The 14,438-nt window shown below is 37.3% G+C and overlaps 1 protein-coding gene across 1 annotated transcript in view; it reads right to left on the reverse strand.

Moving 5' to 3' along the window:
• Positions 1-527: 527 nt before the first annotated feature.
• The window catches only part of ADAM18 (ADAM metallopeptidase domain 18), a 40,082-nt gene continuing 26,171 nt past the window's right edge, over positions 528-14,438 (reverse strand). The window contains exons 3-6 of the mRNA XM_008061854.1: positions 11,092-11,147; positions 8,440-8,518; positions 8,005-8,081; positions 528-732 (exon numbers count right to left, since the gene is read on the reverse strand). Coding sequence (XP_008060045.1) covers positions 528-732; positions 8,005-8,081; positions 8,440-8,518; positions 11,092-11,147 — 417 coding nt within the window. The remainder of the gene's footprint in view (positions 733-8,004; positions 8,082-8,439; positions 8,519-11,091; positions 11,148-14,438) is intronic.

Below are 14,438 nucleotides of genomic sequence, written 5' to 3' on the forward strand. Positions count from 1 at the left end.
GGCAAAGACAAAGAAAGAATCTTGAAAGGAACAACAGAGAAACAACTCCGAGTTATGTACAATATTCAATAAGAATAACAGAAGATATTTTGTCAGAAACAACAGAGGCCAGATAGTAGTGGACTGAAATATTCAAAGTGTTGAATGAAGCTGCCAAGCAATAATTCTATATCCAGTCTACCCATAAATTAATGTATAAATTGTATGTAAAACTATATATCAAAACATTAAAAATAATTTTAACAGTGTACTGACAATAACAGTGACTCTGTCCTTTCTGCATTTCTAAACTTTTTCCATGATATGTATTTTGTTTGAAAAAATACAGAACATAAATGTTGCACAACGCATCATAAAATGACACAGTTGAAATATATTATTATATACAATTTCAGCTATTTTAGATGAACCTTAGATGCTTTATTTAAAGTAATATAACAATATGCAGAATTGAATAGTCTTAGTCAACAGTTAACTAGATTATTTTCATGATTGAAAAAAATCTACAGAGATAATATTCTAGCAAATCATAACATCAGACTCATGATAGTTACCTGTGAACTTAAATGAACTTTATAGGGCTGGCCATTCTGCCAAATATTGCTGTAATTTTCTGTTAACTTTGATACATTTGCATTATTACTTTTCACTTGGTAAATTATGTGCTCAAACCTTGCTGAAGTTTCAAGTGGTTGGATTCTATAGCTGATATTTTCAAACTGAAGAAATCCCCTGAAAATTCAAAAAGCAAAAAAGTTATAAGAAATTCTACAAATGCTCCCATCAAAGTTATAAACTGAAGTGTTGTGAGAAACAAGAAGTCATACTGAAGAACATGGATGTTTTTTGTTTGTTTGTTTTGTAATTTTTTCTGAGTTAGAGTCTCACTCTTGTTACGCGGGCTGAGAGGAGTGCAGTACCACATTCATGGTCACCACAACCTCAACTTGCTGGGCTCCAGTGATCCTTCTGCCTTAGTCTTCTAAATAGCTGAACCATAGGCACGTACCACCACACCTGACTTTTTTTTTTTTTTTTTTGAGTTGGAGTCTCACTCTATGGCCCAGGCTGGAGTGCAGTGGCACGCTTCCAGCCACTGCAGCCTCAACCTGCTGGGCTTCGGCGATCCTTCCACCTCAGCCTTCCAAGTAGCCGGTACTACAGGCACATGCTACCACGCCCAGCTAAGTTTTGATTTATTGTAGAGACAAGGTCACGTCAAGTTGCCCGGGGCGGGTCTCGAAATTGCGGGCTCCCTCAATTCACTAACCTCGGCCTCCCAAAGTGCTGGGATTTTAGACTGGGCCACCAAGCCCGGCCCAATTTTTTTATATATTGTAGAGACAAGGTCTCGCCAAGTCACCCAGGCTGGTCTCAAACCCCTGGACTCAGGCAGTCCTCTCACCTTGGCCTCTCAAAGTGCTAGGATTACAGGGTCACTGCACCTGGCCCTGAAGAACATGTTTTAAGCCTCCTTTCTTTTCCTTTTTTTACTTTTTGCCATCCCTCATTAGCAAAAGACTCTATATCTATCTTAGTTTGTAAACATTTTAAGGAAATAAGTGCAGTGATGAGTATTTTGTAATTTTTGAACAGCAATCATATTCATTCAATATATATTACTTAAGGTCAAATTTGCCAGGAACCAAGATGTTAATCGAGAATTTTAGGAATAAAATTCTTCTTCTTATTGATGTTAGAATAAAGAAAAGCATGTGTGGAGCGGTTATACCTAAAGAGGTTAATATCTATAAAAAACATATTTAGAGAATGTTAGTTTTTCTGAGTTGACATGAATAAATTCTGGAAATCAGATAGCTAAAACCAAAAGGAAGTTAAAGTAAGTATTTTTTTCTCTGCTCTGGACACTTCTTTGTAAAACAAACATATTATAAGTCTCCCAGGATCAATGACAAAAATCACTTATCCCTGTCCTTTATCCCTGAGAGATCTTATTAATTAGTGGTTTTATGTAGGTTACAAAGCTAAGAGTATATAACATATGCCTATTATATTTAAATAAGTGATTAATTTCATTTTTCAGACTATTTCAGATAGTGGATAGAAAATGCAATATCTATACTGAAGGGGATATTCTAAAGTTTCTTTTCATGAAACTATTCCTTTCTGCACAGTATCCTGGAAATGTCTCCACTCAGGATTCCCTGAATTTATTTCATGTCAATGGGCACTTAGGTCCAGGTATTAATATCAATAGAGATCAAGGAGCAAGATGGTAATGGGACAGGTCGGACTGTGAGAGTCTCCGGAAAAGTGAATGTCCATAAAGACCCTCTGCGTGAGTGAAAGTCTGTCTGATGGAAGACTCAGGTTCATGCACTCAAGGCTACCTTCTGGAGGTGATTGCAACCCACCACTGCCCTGAGATTGGAGACCCAGGCACAAAGGATTGCATGCCATTTTCTGGGCTCTCTTGAGAGGAGGCATGAGAGAATAGCCACCCCTCACCACCTGGCACCCAGTTCACACCATCACCTGCAGCAGCTGACCAGGCATTAGCAGGAGGAACCATGGGAAAGGCAGGTCATGGAAATCTGGAATAAAGTTCTAATGCTGGTGAGGAGACACCAACGGATGCCATCTTCTCAGTCATAAGACCAGGCAGAGACCTTCATTGCCCCACCCAACTCTGTTCAACCTTCATCTTGGGACCCAGAGGCTATCCTTTCCTTGGATTCTGAGAGATAGATGCCCTTCCCCCAAGCCGGAATAGGCACAGACACGTCACATCTGAGTGGAAGACTTGACAGCAGCATCAGTGAGTAGGGTGAGTCCAGATCCAATCCATCCTCCTCCCACAGTAGTTGTGGAGACTCTAACCCATGGGGAGAGCAACCCTATCAGCATGTGCTAAGAGCAGAAGGGAGGGACTGGAGACCAGAGTCCCAACCTACAGAAATGGCCATGAAGAGAGCGTTTTTGCTTTCTTCTTGTTTGTTTTTTGTTTTAGTTTTTTTCTTCTCTCTTCTCTCTGTTATTGTTTACATTTTTGTACTATGTTTCTGTTATTCTAAATTTTTTTAGATTTTCTGTTTCTTTATGGGTAATTTTGAAGGAGAGTACACCAATGGGGGTGGGGGAGGGTTGTTTGTTTGCATGATTGCATGTTTTTGTCTTTTCTGTCTTTGCTTGTTTCTCTGTTTATTCTCCAATTGGTATGCCTCTCTGTTTTCCCTCTTCTTCTCTCTCTCCACCTTCCTTTAATCTTGCTCCACCCTTTTCCCATTCTTTTCTATTTTCTTACCTCATTTAGCTTTCAGGAGGCAAACAGACATCCCCACTGCATGTACAGATTGCAAGGCAGTGAAAAGTGGGTTCCAGGGGGCACACACACCTGTCAGCAGATACTGGGATCTGCAGATAGCTACTGAATCAAAACTCTTCCCTTAATTAAATCTCAAAACTGCACAAAGCACAGGTTCCAATAACCAGTCCAGCTTCAGAATTGAACAAAACCAGAGGATCGACATAAGGAAGAATAGGAGATTAAGCAAGCAGAAGTAAAAGCTATCTCCCCATCACTAAACAGCAATATTAAAGAAGAGATAAGAAAAGGGGAGGGAAGAGCCTACACAAATGAAGAAAAACCAAATGAAGAATATGAGTTTCACACAGATCCTTGGTAGGTCAACCACTGAGAATATAGACTTTGGAACTCAAACAATGAAGTGCCCCCAGAATATCTGGTCTCATATCACAAACCCAGATATTAAGGTATTAAGAGAGAGTCAATAGAAATGAGGAGAGATAAAAGTAAAGAATGAAGGAGTTAATAACTGAGATAATAGCAATAAAGAATACAGTGAGTGAAATAAATAACAAACTGATAAGTATGAAAAGCAGAATTAACTAAGCAGAAGAAAGAATATCAGAGCTTGAGGACCAAAGCATGGAACTAATCCAAACTGTTAAAAACATAGAAAAGAGGCTTTAAAAGACAGAACAAAGCCTCTAAGAGATGAGTGATTATTTCAAGAGGTTGAACCTAAGATTAACTGGAATCCCTGAGGCAGAGAGAGAGAGAGCGAGAGAGAGAGAGAGAGAGAGAGAGAGAGACACCACCCTGGAACAAACATTCCATAAAAGAACCTAGGAAAATTCCCTCATCTCATCAGTGTCATGACCATTCAAACACAAGAGGTTCAGAGAACACCAGCAAGACAACCAATGAGAAGAGCAACTCTTAGACACATAGTAATTTTGCCTGCACAAAGTAGGTACAAAAGAAAAAAAAAAACATAAAGGCAACAAGAGAGAATGGTCAGACTACCTACTGGGAAAGACCAAATAGAACAGTATCAGACTTATCAACAGAAACACTTCAGGCTGGGAGAGCTTGGAGCCCAATCTTCAAAGTTCTCAAAGGTAAACTTTTCAACCAAGAATTTTCTACCCAGCCAAGCTAAGTTTCATCAGCAATGGAGAATTAAAATCCTTCCCAGACATTCAATCCCTAAGAGTTTACACTGCCTCCAGACCAGCTCTAAAAGAAATACTTAAGGAAGTATTAAACACAGAAAAAAGGGGGAAAAGCACACAATGCCTTTCCTAAGAATGCAGGAAAAAGATTGAAAACAAACATCAATAAACCCAAAACTCAAAGGAAAGACAACAAACAAATAAACAGCAGCAAAAGAAAACTCTATAAGAACCTCATGACATTGATAAACTCTCACATCTCAATAATTAGCCTGAATGAGAAAGGACTAAATGCACCACTGAAAAGACAAAGAATGGCAAATTGAATAGAATATTATGAGGCAACAATATATTGTCTCCAGAGACTCATCTCACCAGAAAGAACACTCATAGACTCAAAGTAAGAGGATGTGAAACAAAATTTCAGGTGAACGGAACACAAAAGAAAGTAGGAGTCACAATCTTAATATGAGACAAAATACCATTTAAGCTATTAAAATTTGAAAAGATATGGAAGGTCACTACATAATGATAAAAGGTTCAATCCATCAACGAGAAATATCCATCCTAAACATGTATACACCCAACATAGGAGCACCAACTTTCCTAAAGCAGCTTCTAGGTAAACTAAAAAAAAGATATTGACTCTAACACTATCATAAGTGAGGATTAAAACACCTCACTAATAACCCTAAACAGATCATCAAGAAAAAAATTCAATAAGGAGATTGGGAACCTCAACGTGAGTGATGCTTGACCAAAGGACTTAGAGAACGCTCCACCCAGCAACCACGGAATATACATTCTACTCATCACCACGTGAAACTTACTCTAAGATTGTCCACATCCTAGGCCATAAATCAAACATAAACAAATTCCATAAGATTAAAATTCTGCCATGCACTTTCTCAGACCATAGTGGAATAAAAATAAATTTCAACACCAACAAAGTTCCCCCCAAATCTTCAAAGACATGGACACTAACCTGCATGATGCTGAACAACTCCTGGGTCAACACAGAAATCAAAACAGGATTAAATGGTACCCAGAAACAAATGAAAATGAAGAAACATCTTACCAAAATCTTTGCCAAACCTTGAAAGCAAGTCTAAGAGGGGAATTTATATCCTTATGAACACACATGAAGAAAATGTAAAGATCACAAGTTAACAGCCTAAAAAGTCACCTAAGGAAGCTAGAAAAGCAAGACCACAAAAACCCTAACTTCAGCAGTAGAATCTAGACACCAAAATAAAAGCCCAAATTCTGGATATAGAAGACAAAAATAAAGTACAAAAGAATAAATGAAAGCAAAAGCTGATTTTTTGAAAGGATAAGCAAGATTGATGGATCCAAGCTAGACTGACTAAGAAACAGAGAGAAAAAGTTCAAAGAAACACAATCACAAATGTAAAAGATGAACTCACAACAGACCTCAAAGAAATACAAAAGTTTATCAGAGATTACTACTTGCACCTGTATGGAAACAAGCTTGAAAACCTGAATGAAATTAAGGACTTTCTGACATCACATAACCTCCTCAGGTTGAAACAAGAAGACATTGAGACACTAAATAGACCAATAACAACCCAGGAAATCAACAATGTCATAAGAAAACTACCTACAAGAAAAGGCCTGGACCAGATGGCTTTCCAGCAGAATTTTACAAAACATATAAGGAGGAACTGATACCAATTCTACTGAAAGTATTCCAGGCAATCGAGAAAGATGGAACTCTCTCCAAATCATTTTATGAAGCTAATATCACATGGATACCCAAACCTGGTAAAGATCCAACAAAGAATCTGAACTACAGTTCAATATCCTTAATGAACATAGATGCTAAAATTCTCAACAAGTTTCTAACAAACTGAATCCAGCAACACATCTCAAAAATCATCCACCATGTCCAAGTAGGCTTCATCCCTGGGATGAAGGGCTGGTTCAACACCTGCAAGACCATAAACATAATTAAATACATCAACAGATGTAAAGACAAAAACCACATGATTATATCATTAGACATGGAAAAAGCTTTTGATAAAATCTAACATCCCTTCTTGATAAAAACCCTTGAACATCTAGGCATAGATGGAACATACCTCAAAATAGTAAGAGCCATCTAAAAAAACCCCACAGCCAACATACTGCTAAACAGACAGAAATTCAAACCCATTTCCCCTGAAAACTGACAAGATTCTGCAAAGTCAAAGAAACCACTGAGAGAGTGGGGAGACAGCCTACAGGCTGTGAAAAAATATTTGCCAACTGTATATCCGACAAAGGCCTAACATCTAGGATCTACAAGGAACTGAAATATGCTGAAAAGAAAAAAACAAACTGCCCCATTACAAAGTGGGCAAAAGATGAATAGACACTTCTCAAAAGAAGGCATATGAGCAGCCAACAGATACATGAAAAAATGTTCAGCCTCATTAGTCATCAAAGAAATGCACATTAACTGGGCTCAGTGGCTCAGTCTGTAATCCCGTACTTTGGGAGGCTAAGGTGAGTGGGTTGCCTGAGCCCATGGGTTCGAGACCCACCTGGACAACTTGGCGAGACCTCATCTCTACAATAAATCAAAAAATTAGCCAGCTGTAATAGCGTGCACCTGTAGTTCTGGCTACTTGGAAGGCTGAAGCGGAAGGATCGCTGGAACCCAGCAGGTCGAGGCTGCAGTGGCTGGGAGCGGCCACTGCACTCCAGTCTGGGCAACAGAGTGAAACTCTAACTCAAAAAAAAAAAAAAGGAATGCACATTAAAAACACACTGAGATAGCACCTAACTCCAGTCATATTGGCCAACATCATAACTCAAAAAACAACAGATACTGAGAATGTGGCAAAAAGGGAACACTTCACTGCTGGTGGGAGTGTAAACCAGTACAACCTCTGTGGAAAGCAATGTGGTAATTCCTAAAAAAATCTAAAAAAATCGACCTTCTATATGACCCCATAATCCCCCTACTGGGAATATACCTGAAGGAACTCAAACCACTCTATAAAAAGGATACCTGCACACATGATTATGGCTGCATTATTCATAAAAGAAAAGCATGGAACCAACCGTGCTGCCCATCGAAAGACGACTGGATAAAAAAAATGTGGTCATATACATGATGAAATATTACAAAAGCCATAAAGAAGGACAAAATTATGAATTTCTCAACAACTTGGATGGACTTAGAGACTATAGTATTTAGTGATCTATCACAGAAACAAAGAACCAAATATCACATGTCCACACTCATAAGCAGACCTGAACTATCATAATACTATAATAAAGGGATTGGCAAGTAGTGAGAAACTGCTGGTGGGGGGGAGGGGACACCTCATCAACTAGGGTACCTGTATAATGAACATTTGGATACCTAACCCTGAATTGTATTCCATGAATTTAAAATTAAAAAATTAAAAAAATTTTTAATAGATATAGAATAAGTCCTTTCATACTTAAATTTCCCTTAAAACCTTTCAGGATTTTTGTCTGCTAGCCACTAAGTTTCATTCTAAAGTATGTCCTTAGTTCTCCATGCATAGATATCCTATTAGATGCTCTTACCTGAGTCCAGAACATAGACTGAGTGTCACAGATGAATCTGGAAATTCTGCAACATGTCCTTGGTAATGACAGTGCATCTGAAAAGTGGTATATAAAGAACAATATATAAATTATTTATGAATAAAAATACTGTCAAACATTTCAGAAGGCTCAAGACATTAAGACATTTGATGAAAATAAGATTATGAATTATATGAAGCTATTAAATTTTCAGGAACAAGTTTTTGACAATTTTCTTTACTTTGTAGCACTGAGGTGACCATGAGTGTTCTCTTGTATTGGGTTTCATACCTATCACATGTCATTTCTATGTCAATCATACAACAGTAGCATAAAACATTCCAATTAAACTGTAGATATGAAACAAGCGCATCTTAACTATTGGGAAATACTCTAAAACATATAATAATGAACATCTAAGACAGCTGATATTACCTTAAAACATGAAGACTCAGGATGAAAAGACTCAGTTTCATTATATGTATAAACCAAAAAGTTCTGAGATAAGAATGAGCTAAAAGAAAAATGAGTCATAATTTTAATATGAATATAGACATTAAAATAATAAAACAAATTTTAAGTGTGTATCATTCATATAATAACATTATTTAATTAGAGCAATTTTAGTGAGGCACAACAGTTGAAATTCATTGAATTGATGCATCAGGGATTTCAGGTTTCAAACTCTGGGACTTCTGTCTGTATCAGATATTAGTGTGTGTGGCTGTGCATGATGTCATTCCACAAATATTTACTGAATGTCTACTATTCAACAGACTCTCTTATAGGTGCTAGTATTCAGCAAACAATAGACAATCACCCCTATTCCTCATGACAGGTACACATTCTACTTGCATATTAGGTGACAATATCTAAGACCTGAGAGGTGATGGTTACAAAATATAGATAGGATGGTATAGAAAGGCTTGTGGGATAGATGCTTAAAGACCTTAAGAATAAGCCACATGGGGCCAGGCTCGGTGGCTCAGCCTGTAATCCCAGCGCTTTGGGAGGCCGAGGTGAGTGGATTGCCTGAGCCAGCAAGTTTGAAACCCACCTGGGCAACTTGGTGAGACCTCATCTCTACAATAAATAAAAAATCAGCCGGGCGTGGTAGCACACACCTGTAGTTCCAGCTACTTGGAAGGCTGAGGCGGAAGGATCACTGGAGCCCAGCAGGGCAAGGCTGCAGTGGCCCGGAGCGGCCACTGCACTCCAGTCTGGGTGACAGAGTGAGACTCCAATTCAACAACAACAAAAAAAAGAATAAGCCACATGAACTTTCACAGACATTTTATTCCAGACAGAATTAGTACAAAGTGCAAAGACACTGAGGCAGAAATATGCTAGGGGGCAATGTGACTGGAGTGGAATTTGTTGTGATAGAGACAGTAATAAGATCTGGTGTCACAACAATGAGGAATCATTGGAGGATTTGAGCAGATAAAGAAAGTACTAGACCAGTTTTAATAGAATCAGACTGAATGCTGTGTTGAAAATAATCTGCAAGTAATAAGCAGAATCAGGGAGACCAGTTAGAAGGCTATTACAGTCATAAATGCAAGACAAAATGGTAGTTTGAACAAGGACAATAGCAGTGGCAGAGGTCCAATTCTGGTTATATTTTGAAAGGAGAATACATGGGATTTAATAATATATTAATATGGGAGAAAATAAAGATGTCAAGTATGATTACAACTTTTTAATGTGTGCTCTTTCTCTTTTTCTTTTGGAAAGCTAATTGAGTTGCCATTCACTGAGATGATTGTGAGAAAGATAAACTTGTGAAGAAGACCACAAGTCAGAAGTTAATTTTGGATGTTACCTATGAGACTTATAGTAAATGTTTATCAAATTCGTAATCAGATAAATTGAATATGGTATTTATTGGCAAGGAATACATTAGAGAGATAAATTTGGGTATAATCAACACATAGATGGCACTTAAGGCCACAAGAATAAAATGACCACGTGACTGAATATAGCTAAAAAAAAAAAAAAAAATTCCAAACAGTATTATGTAATATTCTAAGACTGGAGAAATGAGGAGAAATCTGCAGAGAGAGATCACAATAGTAGGAGTCAAAGAATCAATCAAATCATGACCATGAGTATGTAGTATCTGGTGGAACACAAATGAAGAAAATATTTTATGATCAGCTATGTCAAATGTTGCCAATTGTTTAAGCAAAATGAAGACTAAACGACAAGGATGGCATTCAAAAACATGAAGTCAATTAATTGCCTTATCAAAAAAATACTTTTAGTGGAGATGTAGAGACATGAAAAGCAAGCATGAAGTTAGTAAATCTGAATTAAATGGGCAGAAATTAATTAAATGACAAAATTTTTCTCCTGTCTTGTTCAACTATAAAGATGTAAGAAGACAAGGGGCAATTATAAACATATATATTTTAAAATGTAGGCACAGAAGAAGCTATTTGATTTTGTTTTTATAAAATGTTGAGAAAATGCAAATCAGGATACAGAGATTAGATTGATTGTTGCCTGGAATTCTGGATGAAAATAAGAGTTTAACTCTGAAATGATATATGAGCTCCTATGTGAGGAAAGTATAAATTGATTTGTGCCTGATGGCTGCAATACTGCATAAAGTTATTATAACTATTAAATTGCATACTTCAGGGAATTTTATATGTAAGGTATACTAAGTAAAGTTGTTACAAACAACACATATATAATTAAAACATCATAAAAATTGTGTCACCATGAATTTCCCACCAATAATTACTTAAAATATAATTATGTTTGACTTCACATCAGACATACTTAAGAGACAATTTGCAATTATTGGATGCAATGGCTAAAACTCTACTGGAGATTGATAAACATGTAGTTTGTTGTTTAATTTGAAAATATTAAGTTGGAAAATTAAAATGCAAAAACTTCATATAGCCACTATTTATGATCTAATGAATTCTAAATTTAAAATGAATTGATAAAACTTTTCAATTTAGAATACATTATAACACATTTATGAATTTGAATACTGTACAAAAACTTTAACCCTGTAAAATCTAAGTGTAAAGCTTTCTCTTCTCCTTAAAGGAAAAAATCATGTCTTACTATTTTCTGAGATGCAGAGTGTATGGTTTTCCACCAATTGTAATGTCATAAATCACCTAAAATAAAGCATATCAAGAAATACAATTTAGTAGATCAGAAATATATAAAATAAAACACTATTTTTCACCCTAGTTAATAAAACAGATTCACTCAGTCCATTAAACATGAACATATTTTTTAGAATTTATTACTCTAAATTATAATATTATAGTATCTTAACAAAATCAAGAACACTGTGGTAAATTTAATATGTGGGGATAACTTTTAGAAATAAAATGAAGATTACATTCAAAAGAATATAATTTTAATCTTACTACTACCATACTAACTTTCTGTTTAGAAAAAAAATGCATTTCTTTAGTTAAGATGATTGAGACATAGCTGTAGGCTTAAATTTCATACCATATATAATGAACCAGTAACAAATTTATATATAGAGAGAAAGAGACATATATACTTAGAGTCACTGAACATATCTCAACATATAAACAGACCTAAGAGACAAGACGCCTGTGAGGAATTCCACACCTCCAGGGACAAGAGAACTAATACACTAATGTGGTACATCCAGAAACAGAAAATGACTCTATGAAATTCTACAGAGGTAATAATTGGACTATGTCCACAAATGCAGACAGACATCTATCTTAGCAAATTCACAATTTCTTCTCAAGACAAATCAATTTCAAAAGTGAGCTCCAATTTTAAGCTAGAACAGAGTCTGTGAACAGAGCCTGAGAAACTGAACAGCGCTGCTTATCACTGGAAATGCTGAGAAGTACAAGAAGTACACAGACTCAGAGGGCTATCTGCTAATAGCCCGGAGCAGAAGCAAACTTTATCCCATTATTCCCCTAAGACTAATATAAGCTGATCTAATACTTTATCAGCATTGATCCAATGCATTGAACACAAAATAGAGGCAGGAAAATATCTGACGGAATCTCAACTACAATGGGGAGAACATATACACAAAAAAACTATTTAACTTCAGAGGTATGTCTACATCAAGAAAGAAAGGTAACAAATTCAACAAATGAAAGGAGTAATTTATTAAATTTCTCCTGAGTAAATCAAAAAGTATGTGAGTAAAACAATACTTTTATAGAAGTATGTTTAATATCCTTAAAAAAATTAATTGGTATTACACTCAAGAATTAGCAATTGGGTGTAATAGAAAAATATTTCTATAATTTTCCAACTCTTGAGTGCTTATAAAATGCCTAGCACTAGCCGGGCTCAGTGGCTCAGCCTGTAATCCCGCGCCTTTGGGAGGCTGAGGTGAGTGGATTGCCTGAGCCCGCGGGTTCAAGACCCGCCTGGGCAGCGAGACCTCATCTCTACAATAAATCAAAAAATCAGCCGGGCATGGTAGTGCATGCCTGTAATTCCGGCTACTTGGAAGGCTGAGGCGGAAGGACTGCCAGAGTCCAGCAGGCGAGGCTGTGGTGGCCGGGAGCGGCCACTGCACTCCAGTCTGGGTGACAGAGTGAGACTCCAACTCAAAAAAAAAAAAAAATGCCTAGCACTGTCCTAAGCACTTTATATACTTTTGTAACGTTTCTATCCCCACAAAAACTGCAATTTTCATTTTGAGAAAAAGATTAAGTAACTTTTCTAAGATGACACATTGAGTGAGTGTTAGAACCTGGCAGAGAAACAATATGTTTTGCCACTATATTAGACTGCTAGCATGTGAAGAAGAGGTAATTTTTATTGAAGAATGAACAAATATTATGAGAACAAACCAATTATAGATCATATAATTGCAGTTGTAAATTTTTAAGTAAACTATTATCCTGAATAAAATTTTCAATATATCTGAAGGAAGAATTAGTGAGGTTGAACATCGAAGTTAAGAAAGTTTCTGTGAATTAAAAATGAAGTGATTTTAAAAGTAGAAGATCTGCAAGAATAAATAAGAAAGAGAGGAGTTATTTCCAGGACTTCCAGTATCCGCTAGGAAGAAATTAAGTAGGCAGAGTCAGACAAGATGACGATGGAACTGGTCAGAGTGTGAGAGTCTCTGCAAAAGTGAGTGCCCATAAAGACTGTCTGCATGAATGGGTGTGTGCCAGTGGGTGAGTGAAAGTCTGTCAGAAGTGAAACTCAGGTTCAAGCACCCAGATCTCTCCTCTGGAGGTGACTGCAAACCACCACTGCCCTGATATCAGAGTCTCTGGCATGCAGGAACATCTGCTGTTCTTGAGGGTATTTTTGGAGGAGACAGTAGAAATCAGCTGCTCCTCAGCACCTGGCAACTGGCCCACCTACCACCTGAGGCAACAGGCTGGACACTAGCAGCAGAAACCATGGAGAAGGCCCAGTGAGGAAACCTAAAACTGAGTCCCACTGCTAGTGAGGAGACTCCTGCCATCATTTTCTCTGTCCTGGGAACAGAGATCTGCATTGCCCCACTCAGCTCTGTCCAGTCTCCAACCTGAGACCTAGAGGCTATCTCCTCATTCCTCTGAAATCGACCATCAAGCATGGAGAGACAGACGCCCCTCTTCCACACAGGACTGGACACAGACACATCTGATCTGAGTGGGAGGCTTGCCAGAAGCAGCAACGGAAGACATATCTAATTCACCCTCCTCCCACAACAGTCCACAGGACATCTGACCCACTCTGAGAGCAATCTGATCTGTCTGCACTGAGAGCAGAGGGGACTGGCCGGAGACCAGAGCTGCTCCCTAATGAGGTGGCAGCTAAAAGGAGCAGCACGCTTGGGAAAAGAACCTGAAGTTCCAGAAACTGCCACAGAGGGAGCGCTTTTTCTTTTTCTTTCTTTCTTTCTTTTTCTTTCTTTCTTTCTTTCTTTCTTTTTCTTTCTTTCTCTATCTTTCTTTCTTTTTCCTTCCTTCCTTTCCTTTGTTTTTGTTTACATTTTTGTACTTGCTTTGTTTGTGTTAGTTTATTGTGATGTTTTTACATTTTCTGTTTGTATATAGGTATTTTTGAGGGTGAGTATATCAACAGAGGTTTTATTTTTTTGTAATATTGTTTGTATTTCTTTTGTTTTTTCTGCTTTGTTTGTTTCTTTGTTTATTCATTAGTTGATGTGCCTATCTGTTTTCCCTCTTCTTCTCTTTATTCACCTTCCTTTTGTCTCCCTACTTCCTTTTTCTATTTTTTTTCTTATCTTATTTTGCTTTCAGAGGGTAAACCTACATCCCTACCACATACACAGATTGTAAGGCAGTGGGAAGTGGGTTCCAGGGGGCCCACACACTTGCCAGTGAATACTGTGATCTGCAGAAAACTTCTGAACCACAGCTCCCCACTTAATTAAATCTCAAAACTTCAAAAAGTAAAGTCTCCTAACCCAAGTCCAGCTTCAAATT

Source organism: Carlito syrichta, unplaced genomic scaffold (genome assembly GCF_000164805.1).
Source record: "Carlito syrichta isolate Samal-C Ts95f unplaced genomic scaffold, Tarsius_syrichta-2.0.1 Scaffold305630, whole genome shotgun sequence".
Taxonomy (NCBI): domain Eukaryota; kingdom Metazoa; phylum Chordata; class Mammalia; order Primates; family Tarsiidae; genus Carlito; species Carlito syrichta.